Below are 25,513 nucleotides of genomic sequence, written 5' to 3' on the forward strand. Positions count from 1 at the left end.
GATCGAAAAGAGTCACGTGTACTCCAGTTTGCATCGCATTAGCTGTCACAGCGGTCAGCAGGTCCTATAGCTCAGTCGGTTAGAGCATCCGGCTAATAACCGGAAGGTCGCCGGTTCGACCCCGGTTGGGACCATTGCTTACACTGCTTTTTTCTCTGCTCGTTTTTTCTATTCGCAGAAAATAAGGCAGCAGCTCTTACCTTTCAGGAACCTGGTTTGTCTTCAGGTACCCACGGCACGGCGCCTCTGTGCTAAAGTCAAGGAAGCAAAGCTAGCATCAGGTGCGCAGGTTCCCTCGTTGAGGCCGTTCACCTTTCAGAGTAAGTGTTTAGAGACAAATTTGGCAAGTGGCCGTACTCATTCTTCCTGGTAAGTGTGGAGAGCCATTTCTCTTTCAGATTTTCACTTTAGTCTTCTGTGCAGTACAACACGCTGGCCAGGGCGATGTGTCATCGCGGCCTCATGGTGGCACCTCGTCGCCGGCCACCACGGGCAGGACAGCTGGTGGCTTGTCCTGCTCTGTCCGCAAGTGCCACTGCGATCCCGTGAAGAACTGTGAGTGCGCCGTTTCTTGTATGCCATTAATGAGGACCCAGCAAGGCCAACTGCGCGACGCAGGGAAAACACTTTTTACCGAGGAGGCCAACCAGCACACAGGAAGTTCCGGTCCTAGCAACATCTCCACGCAAATGTGCGGACACTGCAGCGCGAAGGCAGGCAACTGTCTGCGCCATCGTGCAAGCAGCGGCACTTCCGCCGCACAGGAGTGCTATCATTGAAACGGTAGTCTCACCAGTCCGCGGACAAGTCCCGACCAGGATTTCTTCTCAAGTAGCTCCGCACTCTCGCATGGGTTCCAAATAATGCACCTCTGATTCTTTAGTCAGTTCAAGCCAAAGCACCACCCAGCAGGAGCGAAAGGCGGACACGAAACGAGGCTGGAGACACTGTGTTTGAAATACAGCCACGTGAGGGTTGAGTCACGATTCTAAAACGGAAACAGTTTGGAGGTACCTCCTATGAAGTGAAGCCCGAAGAACTCTCGTCTCTGGATCTCCCGTGGGTATAAGCGTGGTGACAATCGTAGACCCCAAAATGGCCGGAGAGTGCTAGAGAGTGGGGCACCGTAGTAACCTTGGGGGTAAGAGTCCGTACGAACCTGCACCGGATGCAACACTATACAGTGTACAAAACCGGTATGGCTCTTGGGCCTTCTTAGCAGATGGAGGGCGGCAGCAACGGGGGTTCCTTTTTATGCGGGAGCCCTGCGAGCTGGTGGTCGAGCCACTGAAGGTTTATACGGCCGCCACTTCTCCGACCAACGAGCGACCCACTCCGGACGGGGACCTGCAGAAACGCACGTGGCATAAGTGAAGAATCGAGCACGCTAGATTGAGCCTTATTGCTGTATTGTGCCCCTGACTGAATATATCTGCACCTGGACAGCCTCTCTCTTCAACCAAGTGGAGCCCACACGTCTGTGTCTGTCCCGCAGAGGCCCTCGCTCTCCACGAATCCCGGGACTCGCAGTAGGCGGTTAGGGCTGCTTCCACGTCTCCTGTGGAACCCTGGAGTAATCCAGTGTTCTCTCTCAACCCTGACAAGTACAGTTTTACTGGGGAATAAATCAGTCAGAGCACTCCGTCCTTTTGCTATCAAAGTGTTGTCACACAGGTATGAAGCCCATCGGGACTACGCGGGTACCGTGGCTCGGAGTCGTAGAAGGTACAGTCTGTCATTCAAATACCGGTGACTCGCAGAGTCAGATTATTCTACCAAACACAACCGCCGTTATGAGTTATCCCTGGCCTGCTGTGTCTCTGAACTGGCTTTCCGCAATAGACGGCGCGAGGTGCACCTGGCGGAGCACCGAGCTTCGGAAGAGGGCGACCGCTGTCGAGAAGGCGGAAAGCGAGTGAAATGAAAGACGGGTTTTCTCGAAGAAAATCATCCAAGCATGTCCAATAGACTGCGTTGGAAAAGTCTTTCTCGATGTGAGGTTTGAAGGCAGCAAATAAGTGCAGGACCTGCACATTGCAGCACAAGCACGAAAGCAAAATGCGCGGTAATTCACCCTTTCTCCACCACGACAGGCTCGCGGTCAGGACAAGTGACTGTGCATCACGACAATAGAAGACAGGCAGCTGCTTTCAGTGTAACCGAGTTGTGCAGCTGCGCAGACCAGAACCCGATTAGGTTCTCGATGCGAAACAGTTGCCAGCAAATTCCATCACCTACTGTTTCGAACCACGCGACGAGAGCTCGGAAGGCGTAACCTCGCTCATCATGCCTCACACCATAACAGACAGTCCCCTGCAAGGCCTTCAAACGGAGTCCGATCTAAGGAAACCTAAGTTCTGCGGCGGGTGAATCTGTGCTGCAGAACCGCGTTGTAATGCACGAAGCGTGGAAAAGCAGTACGGCTACCACTGCTGCGCCGTCACCACCATGCTGCCCCCTTGCGAGGGCTTTGAGCGTTGCCTTACCCCCTCCTCAGTCCTAATATCCGGAACCAGAATCGAGGTGTCGCCGATACTGATGGAAGCACTGTCATGTTCGCTGTCCGGAGGCCCAGGTTTCCCGACTTCCCAGGGCACACCAACCAGTGGGAGAAGGGTATTTCCCTCTTTGAGGCTTGCTGTGTCGAATACCCCGGGTACTATCATATTCCTGCAAGAAAACCCACGTCAGCCTCCAAGAAAGGATCATTCATACCAGATGATCATGCGGCATGTAACGACGAGGAGCTCAGACCAGTAGATCTGTCAGGTAAGCACGCAAAGACACATAGACAGAGTTGCGCCCGCCCAGCCAGAACACTTTCGACAACTTTCGGAGAGTTGCCCAGGGTTTAGGCACCCCGGCGTGCTAGCATGCTGACAGTGGGTCACGAAGGTGGAAATTGTGTCACATGGATCTCGGTGAGACACGATGCCTGCATAACTGAGAAGGTTTACCCTCTACAGCCACGCAGCTAGAGCAAGAATGGCTCCTACTGTCGCGGTGGGCTCACAAAATCAAGGGCGTCCCGGGAGAGACGGATACAGCCGCCGTGAAAATAGCAGCGGATCCCCGGGTGGCTCGACCGGACATACCCTAGGAATCGCAGCAGGTAGTCTTTGTTCTCTTCCCTCAGGAAGCCATTCCACACGCAGTCAGGGATAGGCCGGTTGTCGGGATCCAGCAAGGCCGAATCGGGGAAAGCGAAAACCGTTACGGGTCCCCAGTAGTGATCCAATATGTTCGAGGCCCTGAGCAGCTTCGCCCACACGCTTGCGCCCTACGGCACCACAAACAGTGTGTGGCCGGTACAAGAAGTAGTCGGTGACTCGGGAACTACGTTGGTTTTTGATGAGTGAAGCAAGCCATCCTCTGACTGAAATCTCACTACACAAGGAGTCGCCCGTTGAATGCGCTTGACAACAGGTACATCTTTTGCGTGCCCGCCCTAAAGAAATATATACATTGTCCCACGAATCTCCATACGTCTCTTGCAATCCCCCTGCACAAGTCGATGTGGACACCACACTTGCCAGCTCACCCAGCCCGACTGTAAACTATGGCACGGCATTCTTGTGCCCAAGTATCGGTGTAACATGCAGGGGCAGCCCCGGTTCGCTGGCTGGAGAGACGGCCAAAGTGAGCGAAGAATTGCAGGACGTGATCTAGCCATTCTCAGAACCCAGACAACAAGGCAGCCTGGAAAAAAGAAGTGATAGTGGAATGTGTAAAAGGCTCTCAGAGGGCCGCTTCGCACTTGCCTCCATGTTCTCCAGCACCTCCAGCGTTGAAGGGGCGTCGTGCACTTTGGGGCGGATTGGTCGAGCAATGAGGTAGATGACGGCATTCGGAGTGACCACCGTGTTCAAAACCTTGGATTGGAGACACAGCACAAGCAGATCGCAGGGTAGGATGCCAGGGTCGAATCTTGAAGAAGTCGTTTGCTGGCACTCCGCTAGGGCGCAGCGAGCGCAGCCTGGCCCACAGAAACGTGCTACGGCAGAAGCCGAACACGACCGGCCCTGCAGGCTGCTGGAGCGCTCCAGCGGGCGGGTAGTAAGCTGCCGTCGGCTATCAAACGTTGGAACTCGTGAATAACCCAACTTCGCAGCCGAAGGATGAACGCTGAGCCGCTACGTAGCAATTTTTCTCTTCAGTGGTGAGCGAGCCCTGGGGCGACTAGTTGACTGCGTGCCGATGTAAGAAGTAACCGGACATCATTCGAGGACCTTTCAAAAGAGACGTTTGTAAATGAATCACCTCTGCCGGCCGGGCGTTTCTCAGCGGGGAGGTCAGCTTACTTGGATGTCGCCATTGACGTAAAGTTGAGAGTCTTCTGCGCGGTGGAGTGTGACGGCTCCCCCGGCAGAGTTTATGACGACCTGGTCTTCTCGCTGTACGTCCGCCGGGTGCATGAGGATGTTCCGCCCGACGTGCTGACTTTTTAGCTGCGCGGAAAGGGAAGTAAAAAAGTCAAGCAGCGTGGATGGATCAATGGGGATGTCGCTCTCAACGTGGTGTCTTCTTTTGTCTAGAGAAGAAAGTCAGCTCCAGCTGCGTAGTGAGCCTTTCGGGTTGCGATTGCCCGAGGCTGCTCGTGTTGCCGGGTCACTGAGGCCTGGCGGGAACGGGTCGTGGAGATGGCACAGACCAAAGAGAAACACTCTTTCTGAAGCAGAAAGGGCACCGGCAGACACTTTCTTGAAGCTGTGCACCGTGGCGCCACATGCCCAGCTTCTGAACGGGATTCCAAGCGGTCTGGGACAAAGCCCCGACTGAAGCAGCGACGGCAGATGATAACGAAGTTTTACCCACAACCGAAAACTTGTCTCTTGAAGATGCGAGGTGATCTGAGGTGCGTTGCAAGCTTTTTTTCCAGCTGCACCCGAACAACGTCTAGTTTCGGTAGCCATGCGTCGGCTGACATCACTGCCACGGTCCCCTGCCAGTGCCTTGTTCGAGGACTGTCAGACATGAAGTCCCTCCCTCCCCAAGAACCCTCTCCGCGTACGCAAATACGGCGTTGCCACTCCGCCTGCTTGGCAGAAACTGCCACCCGCTACCTGCTTGAGGTGATGGATGTCATCGAAATTCATGAAAAGCTTGCTGAATAAAGCCAGAGTCTCTTGGGACGGGAGTCCATTGAGGGGTGCGAACAACGTGGCAGTGGTCTCTCCTTCAAACAAGTCCCTATACTCTTCATCGTCCTGCAGCTGCTCAATGAACTCCTGCAGTTCCTACATAGACATGAGCCACACCGGTGAAGATCACAAGCTAGCCGCTTATGTACTGCGTGGAGTTCTCCTCGCCACTCGCAGACCACTGAGTCCACTCACCCCTCCGCAAGCATAGCCTCCGCTTGCCTCTAAGACTGTTACAGTAGGGTACGGAGAAATCAACTTGGCTCACTGCCTGGCGTCCACAAGTGCTTATTGTTACGTAAGATTTCCACGTAGAATCCAAGTTCCGATTAACGATGCAACGTGCCCCGCGGTATCGCCTCCAGGCCGTACCGCGATTCTCAAAGAGTCCGCACTTCTCAGTTGGAAGGATACGGTTCTTTGGCGGCTCCCACCCCTGTAAGTGCGCGGACTGCGTGAAACAACAGTCTCTCGGAAAACGTCCGCTACTACTAACGTCCTGCCTCTTATTTCAGAGAGCGAGGATTCCGTCATGATGCAGCTATATCTCCTCGTTAAAGCTAATACACAGAAAGAGCACGAAAACATACAATCCAGGGGCGCTCCCAGAGTGGGCTCGGTGAGGTAAGCTTTCCGCCCCGTGCCATACAGAACGTAGCTGCAAAGAAGATGAACGCAGCCACGTCTCCTGGGCTTAAAACATGCTCACGTGTCCGGTTTCATTACGAGTAAAGAATGCGACCTCACTGCACTTGAGCGTAATCTTGGGAATCAGCTGGGGCCCCGAGAAAAGTGGGCCTCACCCAGGGACGGGGGACAAAAACTCATTGTTCTCGATGCTCCGTATCACGGTGCAAAGGTGTTATCTGTACCGAGGCTGGCTCGACAAGTCACAGAAACCAGCAGTCAGGAAAGACCTTGTGTTTTGTCCATGCTTAATCAGTCCGGGTAAACCCGCTTAGCTCAAACTCAAGTCAAGTAGGATAGCATCCTACATGGAAACACGAGGCGACGGGTAATTGGACAGCAAGTAACCACGAGGAACAATTAGTACACTCTACATTTCGGGCACCATGGCCGACCCCTCTGGCGCTGTTCTTACCGCACGGGTGTCGCTCGTTACGTCCGCAGACCCAGCGGGGTTTGGATCTGGGAGCTCTTCTAGTCCAAGTAAACTTCGTCCTGCGGAAGCTTGGGAGCTCCCCTCGTAGCGTACCTGTAGCGACCTCTGCGGGGAGGGTTCTCTCACGCGAGCTACAGAAAAGTAGTCGGAGCCTCCATCTGCTTCGCGCGCACAGGGGGTTGCTTTGACCCCGTAAGGGGCATAGGAGGCGGTCAACAGTAAGAATCCGAAGCGAGTAAAAACGATATTCAGCATCGCGGAAACAACTAGCTGGTACGGCCCCCAGGAAGGAAATACAGCAGAAGAGTTTTGAGTACACGATTCAGCCTCGGGCGGTAGGTGAGGGCGAAAAGTCGGCGACTATGCATCTGTTCTTGCACGGAGCAGCTTTTGCCAAGCAGTGACAGAAGTGAGGACAAGAACCAAAATACACCTGGCGTGAGTGCGACAAAGGACTGCAACTCGCGGTCCGCTCCCAAATCTCTCGGTCGTCCCCGAGCACGAGCCAGACAGACAGCTGTGCTGGCCGCCGCAAGAGGGGGAAAACACGGTTACAGACAGAGCTCTTACGGAGCGTAGACCTGAAAGCTAAGACCTACGAACAGACAAAAGAAATTCACTGAAGTGGCTGCAGTTGCAAAGAGGCACGGCTGCTCCCGCTTTGTTCCCGATACTTCCCCAAATAAGGGGGGCCGGTGTGCATAGTTACCTTCTATAGTCACATAGAAGGAAGGTAGTTTTCGCTTTCCGGAAACCGGAACTCTGAGCGGCCGGAGGACTCGACCACCCGGATCGAAGTCGAAGCAGCTGATTTTCCAGAGCCTCAGCTGAGCTTAGTGGCTGCCTCGAGTTGACGGCGATACTTCACAACGTCCCTCACAGGCCTACGCCATACTGACATCATCCATAACTCCGACACTGCAGTGGCACTTGTGACAAACCGGCTTCAAAGGAATTGGTAAGCGCGGACAGCCTGGCCGGCTTCGACTGACACCGCTCAACCACCGAGTAGGTACTGAACGGCGAAATCTCTTGGAAACTGACATGGCTTTTCCTCATACCGCCTCGGGCAGTCATCCAGAGCTTTCTAAGAGAGGATTGTGAGCACGAGCCTCAACATTTGCGACAGGTGGACCGAAAAGAAGCGACACCATACGAGCTTGCACTTCACAAGAAAATACACTACCATAACAGGTTGCTTCGCAGTTGACTGCTGCTCGGTCGGCCTCTACAGTTCCTCAGGCGGCTAGTCGAGACCTCTACACTGTTACACACCGTTGCTGTCCCACACAGTTTTGTTGAAAATAAAGATGCTGCCAGGTTGATAGTCAGGACAGCGAGTGCTGGGGAGGGAGCTGTCCCTGCAAAGAGGTTCTCTCAGACCCCTTTCCCGTAGGACCTGTCCGGGTTTCGCTTTCACAACACCATTACTGGGTCGTCGCTGGTGCGAAGTACCGATGTGAGGCGACCTTCTGTCCTGTTTCTTCTTCCGCGGAATAAGACAGAGGGGCGGAGGCGGCAGCCAGTGGATACCGAGAGCGGAGAGGGGGCCAATTTGGCCACCTGGCAGGAGAGTTGGTAGCCTGAACCCGTGCGGGTTATGGCCGATGATTTCAGTTCTGCTTGCTCAGGAGTAACAGGAGCCGAAACCAGGTTATCCTAGTCTTTCCCATCTTAGTCTTTCGCACAATGGGCCCATCTGTAGTCGCTACTGAGTTGAAGGAGGTGAGAAGGCACGCAATTCCGCCGGTAAGGACAGCTCCCATGGCCTGCCTTGTCGTGCGGGCGCGCAAGGCTGATGTAGCAGGACTTCCCAGGTGTTGAAATCACTGCCGGTTACGGGCCGCGGATGCGAGGACAGTGGAGGGCCGAAATGGCTGTGGCCCAAAGGCGCCCGGCGGGGCGTGCGTTTGTGGGCTTGGGGTCCGCTCCCCGAAGTGGCGTGCCTCCTGAGAAAACGGCTTGCCGCACTGAAGTCATTTCTTGCTCGGGCCGCCTTTGTAGCGAAAGGGTGCGGTAAGTGCCCCCAAAGGTGCAGCAGACAAAACTGCTTACAACGCTATGGCGAGGTACAATCCAGTGTGGTTAGACGACTGGCCCTCGGCAGAGGCGCCGCTTAGAGAGACTGTCCGGGCAAGTTGTCCAACCGGCGGGCCTCGGCGGCTGTCCACCGCGTAACCCTAAATAGTTTGAGCGGACTTCACAGCTGGGTACGAATGTTGCGCTAACCTCGAGCCACTACTGTCTTGGCTCTCCGAGCGTATGTGAGGACTAGATATTGTGGCAGTAAGCACGCGCTCCTCGCTTGGAGCTCCGTGCAGCACCTCCCAAACCCTATCTCCGACGCGCAGATCCGGCTCTCACTCGCTTACACGTAATCGCAGAAACCCCAGCGTCCTCACCGGCAAATGGTAGGCAACGTCGAGTTGCCTCGCCACGTCCGCGAGTGCACAGACTTTGTTGTGTTGGTCCTGCCCGCCTACACGGTTTCGCAGTGAGGGACACTGGGAGGCAGGCCTAGGCAGGCTGTATATATCAGGGCTCGCAACCACGTCACCACTAGCACAGCAAATCGATTGGTCTCGCGTCTACGCGGCTGGTGATCGACGAGCGTGCTGCCGCACGCCCCCGTGCGATCGGTAGACTCCCTCGCAGGTGGCTGGGCTGCCGTGTGCGGCTCGTAGCCGCTGTACCCGCAGCGACAGTACTTTTTCTTGGAGTTGACGGGTCCCCTGCGTCAGTCGCCATACGTCATCGTCTTTTTCACCACGAAAAGACACACTCCGTCTCGCGTAAGTTCTTTTGTCGTGTTCTACGCCCTGATGGCGCTCTGCAGACCTATTCTGCGCTGCCGTGACACGAGTATGGGGATCCCCGCAGGAACTGCGGTACGGGTTTTTGATGACAGGAATTCCCGTTTGCGACCGCTGAGTGAGGTGGTGGCCAGACTGTTGCAGGGCACTGGTTCTTGTGCTCTCGGGCGTGTCCCCGAGACCGGGGGAGGCGACCGATCGGGGAGCACGTCTGGCAGACATCACCCTTCCAGGGCCGGAAGCCGGGGTCTTTCTCATTGCGCTGAACAGACACATTCCAGAGAGCAAGCAAGTACGGACCTTAAAAGGGCTTCTTCGGGTACTTCCTCAAGGAAGGCTTGTGAAAAGGCGTCTCATGCGCAATTCAAGAAGCCCGTCTTGAGCCTTTCCGTCTTGCTGCCAGCCGCTGCTACACTGCTGGCCGGCAAAGCCAGAGAATTTCCTCTGAGAAGAAGGCGGGCTACTGGTGGTAGGTCCTGATGCGTCCAAGCAACTCAGCGGTCCTCCTGGTTTTCCAAGCAAGTCGACACTATGTGAAAGCCACCATTCCCGCAATAAATTATTCGGTCCCTCGGCGGCCCCGACAGCAGACTGCCCAGAGCGGAGCTGCGGCCGGTACCAGCTTGTCGTAGTGTGGCTACTAGGGAGAATTCACAGGGCTACCGACGAGACCCAGTCCAAGCAGTACACTCTCTCCTCGGCACTGATTTTGTTTCCCGCTACAAAAATTATCCTTGGCAGGCATCGCTGGGAAGCATGGGGGAGGGGCGGTTTCTGAGCCGGGTGGCGAACTTCGAAAGACGTCGGATGAGCTGCAGAACGGCATCTGTCGTATATATAGAGGTTGAAGGGAGAAATACGGAAGCAAGGTATGAGCTACCAGGATAGCCCTTGCCACCCCCTACCTTTCTAAGTTACGATAGGGGGACGCGGGGTCTGCTACTGTATACGCTCTCACTCACTAGCATGCCCTCTCGTTCGGGGCGGCGGCACGCAGAGGCCAACACCCGTCGGCTGCAACAGACTCACTGAGTGTGAGAGGGCGACACTGAACACAACAGTGTACTCAATTTACCGTGTGGGCAGAAAGAAGTCACGACAGTTGTGGCAACTTTCTTGAACCGGGAACGGTGGCAGCTGAAACGGGGAGCATCGACGTCTTGACCTTTGTCTTGCTGCCCCGCGGCTGCACGACCCGTCATGGGGCGCGGATCCGCGTAACGAGATCCGGGACCACCGAGTTCCGCGAAGACAGCAAGCCCGGGACGACGGGCTTCATTGAGGGATTTTAGCCTCGGCGTTGCTACGAAAACATAAATTTCTTCTCTGTGTCGCACTCGCCGCCTTCATTTTTCTTTTCATCTCGTCACCTCCCTTCATACAAGCAACTGCTGATTTTCCCTGACGGCCTCGGTTGCAGCCGGTAAGAGCTGTCATGCCTCAGTCCCCTTTTTCCCGCCTGCGTTACAGGCAGGGTTGCGCTCTCTGAGGTCACTGTTTCGGTGCAGGTTTCTACCCTTTTTCATGCTGTGCACTAGCTGGCTCACCATACCATCTCCACTTGGGTTCCAGTCCTCTACCACGACGCGTACTTTCCTTACAATCTCCAGTTGCCAACTATGAGCCTTGAATCGACGGGAGGGAACCAGGCAAGCTGCGTGGCAGGCGTGCCTGACCCCTGTATTCGTCAGTAACAATAGCGAAGTAGGGACCTCAAAAAATTTCTGGCTGTCATCCTACTGTTTCAAGGGACGATTTCTACGAGCACGCTTGCCGCTCGTTGAACCCTCTCGATTCATCGCCTTGCCCGTCACCTCGTTTCCATCACCACGGCCCCTTGTGCCTGACTCACTTTTCCCGAGGACGTCGTCCGTTTCTTCCAATCAAACAGGAGGGCGGGGCGAGAGTCCCTCAGCTGCGTGGAGCCCCATGGAAAACCCGGCGGCAGAACCGGGGACCACCGGTAGCACCATCGGCTCGTGGTTCTGGGTTCAGTCTTCGACAAACGATGTATGCAGCGCAGCTCGGCTCGTGGAAGTCTTGGGGGCAGATGTTGGACAGAATGGCTCTTTGGACCCCCAGGCTACTTGCGTCGTTGAATTCTTGCACGGAGGCTGCACGGAAGTGCCGTACTCTCAAATCCGTGGTGCAGTGGACATCTCCGTCCTACAGGTAAGGCTGTTGGGTCACAAGCGACCTGCCTTTGTAACGTTCGGATACAATGCAGACTGCAAACGCGAATGAGAAGATAACCAAGGTGACGTCGCACCTCGTGCAAGTACTTATGTAATCTCCCTTCTTACCGCTCTCTTGCGGGGTGTTCGACTGGACCCGTCTGCGCAGACAGAAAGCCATAGCATATCCACTCTCCAAACAGCGGAAGCCGTAGATCCGAACAAGCGCACAGGACGCGCGTTCCCCCCTGTCGTCTGAATTTTCCTTATTGCCATTTCTTGCCCCCAACCACTATAATCACTTTCAAGTAGCGCCGTACATTACTGTTTCACAGAGGAGCGCAGTTTCCCGGAGTACGCACAGGCAGTCATAGAATTTGCAAGGGGGTAAGCTTTTCAAGGGTAACTTGGAAGTAGCACTGCCATCAAAAAGGTCAGGCTGTACAGCTGTCGGAGGTCATTACAGGAAGCCACTGCTTTGCCACGTTGTTCGAACTAAATAACTATCTACTTCAATGGCCAGCGGCATCCGACAAAAACCCGTCCCGCCGTCCTTGGGGGAGCCGGGTCTCTTTTTGTGGAACAGATTTGCGTCTTCGGTGGTACTTATGTCGGTTCCATCTCTTTGTCGACGTCGTCACTCAGCCGAAGCAGCGATCCTTGTCGTAGAAACAGGCCGCTTTTTCTTTTTTGAAGTCCTTCTCTTACTTCCTTCCTCTGGTGTGCAGTGGGCTGGAGGCGCTAACATAATCCCGCCTATGCGACTCTCGCTTCGGAGTTGCGACCAGCGAGGCAGACATGTGTAACGGCTATTTGGGATTCAGAACAAGACAACAGCGTGCCACCAAACGGAAACTATTTTTTTGCTGGCTAAGATGACACTGTGTGCGATCTCCCTTTTTTCAGGGCGCTGAAGACTTACTTGCGTTGTCAGAGCTGACCGAAGCTTCCATCCTTCACAGTCTCCGGTCCCGATATCTTCGCAGCGAGATCTATACGGCCATTGGAGCTCCCATCTTGATTTCCATCAACCCCTATGAGCCGCTGCCTAACTTGTTCAGCCCGGAGGCAATGGCCGCATGCAGAGAGAGTGCCAGAGAAGAATACGAGATGCAGAACCTCTGCCTGGACAAGAGTTCGCAGAAGCCCGATGGTGCGGGCCGCGACTGTCGGCCTCACATCTTCACCACCGCTCAGCGTGCGCATTCGAGAATGTTTAGAGAGGGCAAGAGTCAGTCGATCATTATCTCGGGAGAAAGCGGGTCCGGGAAAACTGAGGGGGCAAAGCTCATTCTTCGGTACCTCGCTGACATCGGGGCTAGGACAGGAGAAAAGAGTGAAGGTGACGTTGGCACGGCCCGTGGAGGGATTGAGGAGCTGGTGGGTCGCTTTTTTGCGCAGCAGATCAGCAGAGTCCACCTCGAACTCGACTCAACCTTGAGCCTTTGTGATCCCTCCCCACTGTAGCACGACGAAAACCCTTCCGTTACCTGCGGCTCGCCGGACGAATTGTGCGCAGCATGTTCCAGTGTGCCGATACTTCTAACGGCAGAGTGTTTTCAGCCCTTGACAAAAGCGTAGGCAAACAGGCGATTGTCAGCCTTTGAAAGACGATAGTCTGCGGATGACAACGAATCATACATGGCACGTACGGCCCGTCGTGTTGTCACGACTCTCTGGTTACGTGCCTGTAAGGCCGGGTGTGCCGGACACGTGCAGGAGACAGAGTAACTTCAAGTCTCGGGAGGATTCTGTTTGGACCAAGAGTGTTGGCAGCATTACTGAGAGGACGCAGTCCCTGCTGTAGAGCTCGGCTTGTAGCTTTGTTTGCTTGAATATGCGAGACAGCAAGCGAACAGGAGAAGACACCACAAAGAAGCGGAGTCGCGGAGCATCTCGACGAACTCAGAGCTGTGTCTCTTTGCGCATGCAGGTGCTGAGGACAAATCCGGTATTAGAAGCCTTCGGCAATGCGCAGACATGTCGTAACGACAATTCGAGCCGTTTTGGAAAGTTCATTCTTGTCTACTTCAACGGGCGGACTAGACGCATTTCGGCCGCTTTACAGAAGACTTACCTTCTCGAGCAATGCCGTGTAGTAGGGCACAGCAGGGGCGAGAGAAGCTTCCACGTCTTCTATCAGCTCGTCCACGGAGCCAGGGAACACCTGCCCCGAGCCACTGTCGAGTTCCTGGGTCTCGAGACATCACACGCTTCGTCATTCACCTATCTGAAGCCGACGATTCCGCAGCTGCGCAAGGATTGGAGCAGGCCAATCCGTGAATGTACTGCCCAGCCGACTTACGAGGCTGACGAGGTGGACGAGATAGCAGCGACTTCGAATGCCAAGGCGTTTGCTGAACTCCTAGCGTGCTTCAGAGACTTAGGACTTTCCCAGCAAGAAATCCAAGGCATATTACGTGTGTTGTCCGCAGTACTACACCTAGGAAATCTGAGGTTCTGTGACTCCGCTGGGGGGCTCGGTGCAGTGTTAGGAACAAGGAAAGAGGCGGAGGCCGGAGAGGAATCTGAAGACGACGAGGTCAACGCCACCGCCGAATTGCAAGCCGCGGAGATTGTCTCTCGCGTCCTTGGCATTGATCTGCAAGTCCTGCTCGATCTGTTTAGAGGACAAAAGTTTGTGGAGCCTGTTACCCAGCAGGTGGGTTGCTTCAAGTCCACGGACCGAGAGATGGACGAGAGCGCTTCTACCCCGGTCCATAATTCGTCCGTGGCAACGCGCTGAACCAAGTTTATTGTGTGATGTTGCTGTTCAAGTGTTTTGGTGCTTTATATTCCGAGGCTAGACAGTTTCTGGTTTACGCGCATTCCGAGTGCCCTTTCGGCACAGCCTACGTTGTACTGCCTTCATCGCTCACTTGCCTGCTCCGCGGCCTGACTTCGACGCGGACCGACAGTAGTGAACATATTTGCGTTGACCGGACCATGTGCCTTGCTCGTGCAAGACATACTGCGGGTTCGGGTCTAGCGCAAGCACTTGAGGGTGTGTGTCTCGTGTCGGAACAAACTATTGGTTGCAGCAAGGTCAGCCCCCTTGTACCTTTATGTCAGTCCTTCCTTGTACATGAATGCTTTCCCATTCAGGAACTATGGCTTCCAAGGACTGCCAAGAAAGCAGCGGAGCTTCGGGACACTCTCGCGAAGTATCTTTACAGTCAGCTCTTTCGATGGCTCGTTGCACGCCTCAACTCGGCGCTTGACGGGGCCGCAAAGTGGCCTACACTGTCATCGTTCGGGGATGCCGCCGCCTCCGGCCGACAGAGAACCAGTCCAGGGAGAGGCGGGCAGGTTCTTTTCATCGGCTTGCTGGATATTTACGGCTTTGAAGTTTTTGAAGAGAATTCCTTTGAGCAGTTGTGCATCAACTACGCGAATGAAAAACTTCAGCAGCACTTCAATCACCACATCTTTGCCCTCGAACAAGTCAGTGTCATGGCATGTATCTGAATCCCTGGTAGCGACACTAAGGCTCAACCTAGATGTAGGGAATAGCCTCTGCCCGTGTGAAACTCAGAAACTCGTCCACCTTAAGTGTGGAGAGACAATTGGTCGCATTCAGGCGGGGGTCAGAAGCAGTTGCGCAAGCAACCCGCTTCAACCTGCCAGAGATGTCAGAGCCTTTGTCGTCATCCCCTCCTATTTTTTTTAACGTGCAGGCCGCTTATACCGACGAGGGAATCTCCTGGGAGCAGATCATCTTTACTGACAACGAGGCAGTCATCTCTGCTCTTGAGCAGCGCTTCACAGGAGTCTTCTCGTTATTGGATTCAGAGAATCTAATGCCTGAGGCCACCGACAGGTCTTTTCTCCGCAAGATCCTAGGAAAGACTTCATCTCCAGCGGTTCGGGAGAGTGACAGCAACTTGCGGAAGGCCACGCACTTCGTCATCGACCACTACGCAGGTAACGTCTTATACGATGACGTCGGCGTGTACGGTCATTGCACCGAGCTGACAGTTCGGCGGCCTCTGAGCACTCTTTGAAGTTTGTTTACGCCATCTTTTCATGCAATCCTATCACGGTATGTTATCAGCCTACGACACAAGCTCTCGAGTTCGTAGCAGGAGTACGGCTCGTCTTCGGTAGTAGTCTGTCTCCGGAGACAACCTGCTGAGGAAGAATCGTGGTGTCGACTCTCCGCGCGGGTAGTTGCGCTTGGCCTCAGTTTGAACTCCACGTGTTTGTAGCATGGCCTTGTGTGGCAAGCGTGTGTGTCTCCCCTTAAACAAGAACTCCAGTGGAGCTTCGAGTTAGGGTCCGACGCTTTTCAATAGCAACGAGTTTTCTTTTATGGACGGGAATTTGGAAAGGCCCACATTCCTACAGCCAGCAGTGGAAGGGCTACGTCCCGAACAAGCACAAACTACGGTTGAGGATCCCAGGGCCTCTCACGCTGATTTGCATACAGCGTAGCCTTGATGATAGTGGAAGCAACAGGTAATGGTGAAGTTCGCATGTTTGACGGCGACCTGTTATTGTCGGTTGTGCATTAAAGGTTTTGGATATCAATATTGTACCAACTGTTCTCCCCTTCTCAGGAACGGTGGAATATCACTCTGAAGGCTTCCTTGTCAAGAACTTAGGGTCCTGGAGCCGCGAAGTTGTCGAGTTTGTCTCGAAAAGCGGCATTTCATGCATCGAAGATGCCCCCGCACTGCTGACCAGTGACGACGCTCGCCTTTCGTCGAGTCTTTCGATGAACCAGGACGCAGGATCCTCAGTATTGGGCGATAGAGTCAAGCCAGGGCGGAGGACATCACAGTCCGTGTGTTCCAACTTCAGGTGGGCACACTTCCACACTCGGACTTGGCAGCCTTTGCTTCTCAAGCGCCATCCCGGAATGTCACACACTTTATATTACACGTCACAAACCAGTTCGGTTACCCCTCTTAGTCTCCTTATGCTCATCCCAAACACAAAGCGTGTTTCTCCACAGGCCGCGCGTGACCTATACCTAAGCATTTCTTCGCTTGTCTGCCTTGCGTCTAGCGTCTTAACATGAGAGACACGCTGAGGTCAAAGATAAGCCGAGGGCCAAACCCTTCCTCTCTTTTATGTCTGCTCGCTACAGCTGGAAGGAAGGCCCTGAAGCCTTTTGTCAGCTATCTACGACGGCAGACGACACATGATCGCGTATGTGCGCATGAGCACTGATAGTCAACAAGCACTTCATGACTGAAAAGAGTTTGTTTCTTGTTTTTCTACCGCCCAGGTGGTGGAGGGCAGATCCTATGGCCAGCTGCACTCCAGTGGAAGGCGTCAGCAGAAAGAGGACTTGTCTAGTCAAACTCTGTAGGCAATCCCCGTATAGACTTGAGCTGAGCCGACAGGGGCGGACGTTTTCCCACCGCTTTCCGATGACACGTAGGATCGCACAATCTTGTTGTTGAAAAACCGCCCGGCCATACACCGCCCGAACCGTGTTGACGCCAATGTTGCGTCCCTGCAGCTAGGGCCCGCCACGTCTGAGCTGGTCGGCTTGTGCTCTGGCGACGACGTAGTGCGTGTTTGAAAGTCACCAGAAAGTCCGTCAGTCCCTGCTCTGTCATTCGTGTCTTAGGAAACAGGTGAAGGAATTGATCGAGACGATCCAGGCAACAGACCCATTCTACGTTCGATGCATCAAACCCTGCGCTGAGAAGAAAAGGAGGAATTTTGACGCGACTGATGTCCTCAGGTAAGGATCCAGTCCGCAGCTGTCATGGTCTTCGGCTGCAGCGACTGTGCTGGGCGCTCCACACGAGCGAGGATGCTGAGTTTGTAAGATGAACAGTCTTCGGGAGCGCTGACGCGGCTTTGCCTGGCCTCACTGATGGGACATGATTGGCGCACCTATTCTAAACAGTACTAAGACTGGCATTCCGAGATATAGACTCGCTGTATGCCTTGTTGACTCTCGCGTGCCAAAGCGATGCTCTTGTCGCGGGTGCCCTCGTGGCCATCAGTAGATGACTCAGCGAACGAGTACCGCGTCCATAAACGCCCGTGGATGTTTTTGCTAGGCGTGTCAGCAAAGGCGGAGACAAACAACGTGTGTCGCCATTGTTACAGCTCTGTAATTGATTTTTGTTTGCCCCCTTTACACCGGCTATAGTACCGAACGAAGCCGTTACGCGATCTCACAGGTTAAACGTCTACCACTCAGAAGAGCACTTTTTGCTCTTCAGCATACAGCAGCCCGAAGGCCTACAAATATTGTAAATGGCGCGAGCTCTCCGATCCTGGGGGTTTTTGTTGATCTGAGTCGGCCACGTTTGCTATTGTTCACAGGGGTGACTGGAAGTGTCCTTGTCTCTCTGACGCAGAATAGAGCCTAACGGAAAGGTACGGTTTTCTTTTGCCCTTTGTTCTCCTACCTACATCCAGGCAACTTCGATGCGCAGGTGTTCTGGAGACAGTGCGCATCCGCAGACACGGCTATCCAATTCGTATGCCTTTCGCCGGGTTTCTCGGCCAGTTCTTGTGTTTGAGTCCATCTATAGGCCAGAGAATGCCTGCCGGTGGTGCATCATCACCGCATCTCCGTGGCCAGAGTGCAGCTTCTGCGGCTCTGTCTGGAGACGCCTTGACAGCGTTCTACGAAAGAAGCAAAGCCAGAGAGACTTGCAAATGCTTGCTGACAGAGGTGGAGGCCCGCTTTGCGAACCAGGGCATTCTAACGGAACGCGGCTTGTGGCAGGTTGGAAAAACCAAGGTGAGCTTGTCACGCTGACACGGAGGCCGTTTGAAGTGCTCGGCGGCCGCGTAGGTCGTTGATACGTAGAGCAATCACAGTCTCTCCCTCTCCTTATTTAGTCTGCAGGCAACATATAACGCAATAGTCCAGCCATGTAGGGTTTTTCGTGCGAAGATGAGCTCAGAAGAGTTCCTTGCGAAGGAGACCCCGCCCATTCTTACAGACATCGGCTGGGTGTCTCGTTGACACTCAGGTATTTTTGAAAAAGAATCTTCTGGACCTTATGGAGAGGGCGACAATGGACCACCGTTTTTCGGCGGCAACTTGCATTTCACGCCACTTTCGCGGGTAGGTGGAAAAGCTGTCCGGACCGCTATTCTATTTATGTCTATGTTTTTCTTTTCTCTCTCTCTCGCATACTTTCAATCTGATCCAGATAAAAAGAAAGCCACGTCTCAGAGGAGAGTTATCCGTTCAGTCACGCTTTGCTAAAAAACTTCAGGTACAGTGCTCTTGACCCGTGTTGTAGACAGCGCTGGGGCGGAGGGTGATTTAGGGCTCGGGTCGTAGGGTTACTTTGAAATTGCATACTCTCGTTGTCTCTGACTTCCTCACAGGACCAAGGATTACTAAAGGAGCAAACACTTGTACATGAAGGCCACTATCTGAGCGGCCGCAAAGTTGCTTGCAACCTTCCTTACCTCAACTGAAGCTGTTTTTGCTCCTCGCAGCCGGGTGTCACAGTCTCAGTATGCTCTCTCACATCTCACTCAGCTGCCCAAGCCAGGAGAAAACAGTGCATTCGGTTGCCCTTTGCTTAGACTGAAGTGTTCAAAAGGGTTTTTGGTTAAGCTCAGTTTAGGCCGAATGACGTGCAGTTGTCTGCAATGCTCTGCCGTCCGAGGTTTTTCCAATCACCGGCGAAGGAGACACGAGAGATCTGGCCGAAACTGAACCTACAGTAGCCCCTTGCTATTCGATTGGACACATTCTGACGAAGATCCGTATACGCGTGCAAACTCGCTCGAAGCCGTGTGATGTAGGCATGTTGCCCGGCTTGCTCCGAAGAACGTGCTGGTCACCGGTAGTTATCTGAGCACTCGGTCAACTAGGGACCGCTCTGGCTCCCTGCATAGTCGAGAAGTGTACGGGTCCGCTGCACCTGTTTTTCTCAGGTATGTAGAGCGCTGTCGATACCGGCAGACGCTTCAGACGATATACCGGTTGCAAGCGCGCGTGCGAGGAGTCTTGCGGTTTCGGAGTGTTATCCGCGAGATGAGAGCGGCAAGAGCCGGCCGAAACCGCGCTGCTTATGTGGATGGGCTCCAGGGCGTTGCTCACTCGACAACTGAAGACGAATACAGAAGCCCAGAAAAACTACAAGTGGATGAGGCCGCAGGAAGTTCAACAGATCCGAGTACTCCTGAATCACGTCCAGAGCTCCCGGCCCCCGGCGAGCCACACGGGTCTGCCAGACAAGAGCGAATACCGGACAGACAACAGGACGAAATGAAGAATCCGCAGGGCCTAACTAGCGTCGATCAGTCGGAGTGCACCGCGAGCCCAGAAGGCGTCGCGTGCCTCTTCACGTCGGTGCCTCGAGAAAGCCCTTGTCTGCAACTTCCGGCTGGAGTCGCTCCGTCGCCTCAGGAGATGTGTGCAGCTGAGCACTGTTTGGGAGACACCAAGGAGAAGAGCACGCCAACTCCTTCTGAGCGAGTCCTGAAACCAGGCCGAGCTGTGCCCTGGACATTCGGAGAAGATTACAGACATAGCCCGCGGTATTCGGAATTGCATGCACAGTCCGCCGGACAACGTGGAGAACGCGACCGACTCCTGGAACAGACACTCGAAAATAATTTTCTCCAGACCCAGCTGGAGCAGCAGAGGCGACTGCTAGAGCAGCAACAGCAACTCATCAGACAGCAGCAAGAACTGATACAGGAGCGTAGTAAGGAAAGGTCGGATATACCGAGAGAGCTTTCAGAGACAGAAGGAGCGACTGCAGAGGATGTGAGGTCCTGGTATACTGCCGGCGGGACGACGGGGGTTCGGCGACAGGCGGCTGATAGTACAGCATGTACCGGGTCAGCAGGCTGTCTCCGTGTTGCTCCAACGTCTTCAAGATCCAGTTCGGGTGTCATTCTGCCCTCGAAATGTCACTGCTGCCAGGTCAGCTCACTTACTCTTGGGGGTTTCGCAGACCCACCCTTCGTGTGTATTCCTAACTGAGAGTGCTGAAACAAGAATGAGCAGAGGTAGCTTTGAGCACGAAGCAAAGAGGGGAAACAGTGGCAGCAGCTTTACCGGGACAAGAGGCTGTCGGATATTGTGTTTCCAGGAACCGATATTCAAGAGCACGGTATCGCGTGTCGTTGTTCCGTTCGGCGCTGTGCCAGGGCTCACACTTGTCTTACAGTCTACAACTCGTACCCGTCTCCCCTTTCGCAGCTGTTATCACGAAATCGTAGGGTGCCACTTACCCCGGGTATCAGGCCTGGACTGGCACAGACAGGTTGGTGCTTGTGTGGGGGAGCTCGCCGCCCAGGCGGGCACACAGGCAGCATCACAGTTGGTTACTCTCGTCCTTGGGCTTAGGTTAAGGAAGAGTTTTTAGGCGCTCCGCCGCTGCGAAGGAGGCATAGGCTGTACCGGACAGCACTTGTGAATGCACAGTCGGTAACTGGTAAAGCATTTAGCCGCGCGGACTAAAAGAAGTCACCGTGCCTTTCTTGAGGCTGGTGGTGCGGAGGAGGGGTGCCTCCGCGAGCTGAGACAGTTGACTGCTGGGAACAGAACTTCTACTGAGCGGTTTCCAGACACGAAGCAAGTATGCCCAAGTCAGAATAACGCTAGAGGTTCACAAACATCTGAAAAGAATTCTGGGCTTTCTTACGTTGTGGTGTGTATCAGAGATCGGAAAGAGCGGATGCTTTCCAGTCACCCCAAGTGTCTGAAGCTCTGAATGAACTGGCTGACCGGGTGGCTTTCATGGAGCAGTGCATTCGGAGCTCGTTCAACAACGCCCTAGGATCTGTTGACAAACTTGTAGGCCACCGCGTGAAACTAACTCATACATCGCACCGTACACGTTCCTTTGATTTCTTTTGTGGACAGTTTAGTGTTGTTATTTCCTTCGCGTGTACATAGGGGGGGAAAACATCCCAAGGGGGGTTGGAGTGCTAAGATGATAGATTCTCAGACAACCACTCTTCTGACTGTGTTGCCATAGGGGGTGTCCAGCAGATTCTGTGCTTATCAAACTGGCGTTCGGGTGTTTTCTGGGTCTGAGCGAAAGCACCCCACGGAGACGCACATCCAAGAGGACCATGGAACTCAGACTGCTATAGCCCGGTAGCCGTCCAGATCGGAAACAGACTTGCTTCTCCTTCTCACGTGCTATTACTCTTTTCTCGCGCGGTGCTCGGGCGGTGTGAGTGTCGGGTACGTTTGGCGACCTGCTCACAACGGCCACTGTACCAACTCTGCTCAGCAAATGCGCTGTCGTTGGTTCTGCCCTCCACGGCGCAGAAGAAACGCATGAGTGACATCTCCTCACACGTCATACGTAGTGGCAGACCCTGTCGTCATTATCAGCTCGCTAGTTGATCATCTTTCTGGGCCTTTCACAACTGTAGCAGATACAATCTGAAGTCCTCGCGGTCGAGGTGTCCCCGCAGCGGCGGCTAGCCAGCGGGCGCACCGCGACCGTTTGCTTGGATATACACCGTTCCACTGTCTTCAGCCAGCATCCTTCTACTATTTTTCTGCATGCCTGCTGTGTCCAATTGCCGCAGCGACGGCAAGGGTGGCCCGAGAAGGAACAGGACTCGACCGCAAGCTGCAGTCTCCGCTCTAGCCTGTGCAGCGAAGAGGGGACACCGGAGAAACTCAGGGAACAGCTTCTGGCTGTTGACCCAGTGGCAGAGATCCTCACAGACGGTGGAGACGGACGAAGTGCACGCAAGTGCAGGTCGCGGAGCCGAGGTTCTGTGGAATCCAGTGTCGCGGCTTTGTGTCTCCGCGTGGATTCGCTCGAGAAGAAGCAACGGGATCTGCAGGTCAGTTACTTCTGACAGAGCTAGGTCACGCAGCACAGCACGCCTAGTAGAAGCAAGCTCACGTTATTTCCTGGAGGCGTCACTCTGCACGACTCTTCCCACATTACTTGTCCGACTGCCGCTTCAAAACTCCGCAAATGTGGAAAATCGCGACGTCCGGACGCTTGGCTAGCAACCAAATGTCAACACTCCTTGCTTACTCTGTAGCTGCTATCTCCTCAGAGTTTCGAGTCAGAATTGCAGATTCATCGAGGTGCTGCTGCTCAAAAGTCGACCGTGTCATAAAGTTCCAGTCAAGTCTTCCCGAAAAAGTAGCCTCATACACATGCAACCCTAAAAGCACATAGTGACCGCTGGACCCTGACACCTTCAGACTGGGGAACGGAGTCGCTCCAAATGCGCCTTTTTTGAGGCTGCGCTGTGTCGTGTATGACAAATGAAGCCGCCGGTCATCTTGGGAGCTCTTTCATGTTGTCCCTTCTTTTTGATTTCGGGGCTAGGCCGAAGTCGGGACCAGTCGCGGTAGAGAACCAAGCCGAGCTTGCACACGTAGAGAAGGACCTGTATATGTACTCGCCTTCCATTTAGGCGGTGCACGAAAGGATGAACGGAGAACGAAATGGAAGAAGGGCTTGCCTGTCTTTAGGACCCGTGGGGTAGAAATCTGAGGTTAGGCTGGCAACGCGTGTGAGACGTTTGTAGCCTGTTCTTGATGAAACCTGTGCTCCTGCACACCGCTCCCAGAGATTTTACCTTGTGCTCGAGGCCCTGGGGCCCAAGCCACCAACTCCTTGCACACTTCGTGTGTACAGAGTCCATCGCGACAGACGCTGTGTTGAGACTTGTTGTCGTCCCTGCAGGATTTGACTATGATGCTCGGCGGCTGTGTGTCTAGAAACACCGAGGCACTCCGGGACTTGAAGCAGAGCGTGGCACGCATCGACAAGCATCTGTGCAGCAGCAAACGAGGCTTCCGACAGGATCCGACCTGCGGAGCATCGTGGATGGTAGAAGGGAAGGATGACGTCATGTCCACTGATTGGGAACAACAGGACGAACACAAGCAGCAATCTGCAGTCCGGGTAAGCGCGCAATAAAAAGGAAGTGCAGCTCTCCACACCGGTTTGCTTCCCCTCCGGGAAGCGCTAAAAGAGAGTGTGCGAGACCTTTCTGACGACAGTGACGCATGTTCGTTCCCGCGATAGCGCTCGGAAACCGAAATCTACTTCATCATTCGAGATGCCGGGCAAGCAGCGTGCTCTTTCCCGGGCTGTCATCTTTTCCGCGGCAGAAGTCACAGTGTTAGAAAAAGAACTTCCCAGTGCAGCGTTTCAGAGATTAGAATGCTTTTGAATGTGTGTGATTCTTTGAGTGAAGATCTGAATATCACCGTATCATAGAGTCTTTCCGTTCACTACTATTCTGTCGAGCCGGTAAACGCGACATGTCCTTACAAAATATTCTGTTTGCAGCTTTGCTCCGCCATCGCGCTGCCGTCCCCGTCTGAAGCTTGGCCGTCAACACCAAGTCAGAATGTGTTCCCTTCTGACGATTGCACTCACCCGTCTCCGTTTTCGGACAATCCACATGAGACCGAAGTGCCGCACCAACTACCAATCCTTGCTTCAGACAACCTAGCCACGGTTTCTTTTGCTCTGGCTCAAGTCCGCCCAGTGACTGACCCTTCCTCGGCTGATGAGTCTCCGCGTGATGCTAGTGAAAATTCAGGGAGTCTGTTCTCACCGCCGCCGGCACTGGAAGATAGACATCAACCAACGACTCAAGAAATCGTGCCCGTCAGTAGCGCGGTACAGCCGGGAATCAGCACCGGGGCCCATGCAGAGAGTGATCCCTCCCTTTTCCATGGTGAGTCTGAACCAGATTCAACTGGTGCCCCTGGTGATGAACCTGTCCAAGCGGCAGGCGGAAGGGAGCTCGTCGACGAAGAAACCTGCGAGAGTGTACAGTCATCCAGCGCAGGGGTACAGGACGGGAGTTTGAGGGACATATCGTACGAGTCAATTCGTGAAGACGACACGACGACGGATGCCGAACCCGTAACAGTTCGTTCCTCGAATCCTAGCGGGAGCTTGTGGGGCCGATTCATGCGGAGAATCCGTGGATCTCTTACCTCGGGTTCCGAGTCACAGGACGACGAGTCAGACTACGACGCCACCAGAAAGGCAGAAGACTGGGAGGCTGTCGGTGACGACGAAGAACTGTAAACGATGAGGGAACTTGGAACTGCGTATTCGCGGCCTTTGAGTAGGCCAACGATGCGACAGCTTGGGAGCTGCCCAGAACTTGCGCCTTCCCTCCGGTGCTTGGGGCACTTCCTCTTCACTGCGTCAAGCACATGCACCATGCTGGACCGTCCCCGGGTTGATACGCCTGCCGCAGCTTCGTGCCAACAGTGACTCGTACAGGCGCTAGGCGGAGTTAGTTGATCGTAATCCTGAGGCAGGTAGCTAGAATGGACAGCTCTCGGTGAGTCCCTGCTTTTGACCAGGGGTAACAGAAAGGTTAAGGTACTACCCGGCTTCCGTCCTGCGGCAGGGGGTTCAGGCGTGCAAATCTGTCCCCCAATAAAGCTACGATTGCGCGAGATAGGCACCTTTTACTGTCCGATCTCAAGTGTGTGTGGAGCAACGGTGTGCATTCCAAAATGATGAGGCACTGTCATCGAACTGGTGCATGTGGTGTACGCCGTAGTACCGCCCGTTGGATATTGTATCAACTTCCGAACTGCTCCACAACGGAGCGCCGTGACCTCAAGGGTACCCCCTGATGCGAAGCTGAAAAAAAGCAAGAGAGAACTGCAGGGGAACCTGCGGCTTCCATCCAGGTCACAAGTGTCTGATGCTCGATCCGTGCAAATTGAACGCCGGGCAACACAAACACGGACCCGCCAATCACTTCAGTCGCCGGTTTGACGCAGTCGCCTGGTACGGTTAGGCGGCCACTGTGACACAGCAACGAGGTAATTGCCTCGAGGGAAGCTGTGCGTCTGTAACTGTACCTCGACGGACTTTGAGATGAAGAAGCCAAGAGAGATTCTCCGACCGCTGAGTCTACTGAAGAACCGCTCTACCGTGGAATACAATGTATTGCTTGATCGAAAATGCTAGGCTGAGCCGTCTCTTCGAAGCCGATCCGTTCCCTCTCCACTGATATTCTCACGCTGAACGATGTTCTCGTCCAGTGTACAAGTGACCTCTATAAAGTAAGACATTTCCGGCCAGGAAGAAGAGTGTGTCGGCTACTGGTGAGCGACAGTCGCAGCGGAGATCCCTGAAAAATTCTCTGGTCCGAGGGGAAGGCGGCTTGGAGAAGTTGTCGCAGAAGGTAGACAAGTCCGTACACGTATAAACGTAGTTACACACACAAAGGCTGAAATAGACTTCGTAGCAGGCACCGCGATGCAGACGATCAAGAAGCAGATAAGCGGCTACGCTAAGGGCCGCGACATGATGGAATAGGACCCCGGTGAGCGCCAAACACTTG

The 25,513-nt window shown here is 54.2% G+C and overlaps 2 protein-coding genes across 2 annotated transcripts; one reads left to right on the plus strand and one right to left on the minus strand.

Annotated features, from left to right (window-relative positions):
- Positions 1-851: 851 nt before the first annotated feature.
- On the minus strand, positions 852-4,755 carry CSUI_003243 (uncharacterized protein). Its single transcript, XM_068063441.1, has 5 exons — positions 4,302-4,755; positions 3,096-3,280; positions 2,487-2,670; positions 1,859-2,027; positions 852-1,347 (listed from the first exon to the last, which is right to left on the minus strand). Exons 1-5 carry the CDS (start codon positions 4,413-4,415, stop codon positions 1,253-1,255), a joined length of 747 nt encoding a protein of 248 aa, XP_067924578.1. The 5' UTR covers positions 4,416-4,755; the 3' UTR covers positions 852-1,252.
- A 5,387-nt stretch (positions 4,756-10,142) lies between these two features.
- Positions 10,143-24,799, plus strand: CSUI_003244 (myosin i). The gene is made up of 14 exons (XM_068063442.1): positions 10,143-11,249; positions 12,158-12,631; positions 13,185-13,913; positions 14,357-14,695; positions 14,929-15,175; positions 15,811-16,054; positions 16,833-16,949; positions 17,639-17,966; positions 18,202-18,296; positions 19,124-20,120; positions 20,862-20,996; positions 21,746-22,009; positions 22,870-23,091; positions 23,482-24,799. Exons 1-14 carry the CDS (start codon positions 11,007-11,009, stop codon positions 24,232-24,234), a joined length of 5,187 nt encoding a protein of 1,728 aa, XP_067924579.1. The 5' UTR covers positions 10,143-11,006; the 3' UTR covers positions 24,235-24,799.
- Positions 24,800-25,513: the final 714 nt, after the last annotated feature.

This window comes from Cystoisospora suis (assembly GCF_002600585.1).
Source record: "Cystoisospora suis strain Wien I chromosome Unknown contig_1421, whole genome shotgun sequence".
Classification (NCBI taxonomy): Eukaryota; Apicomplexa; class Conoidasida; order Eucoccidiorida; family Sarcocystidae; genus Cystoisospora; species Cystoisospora suis.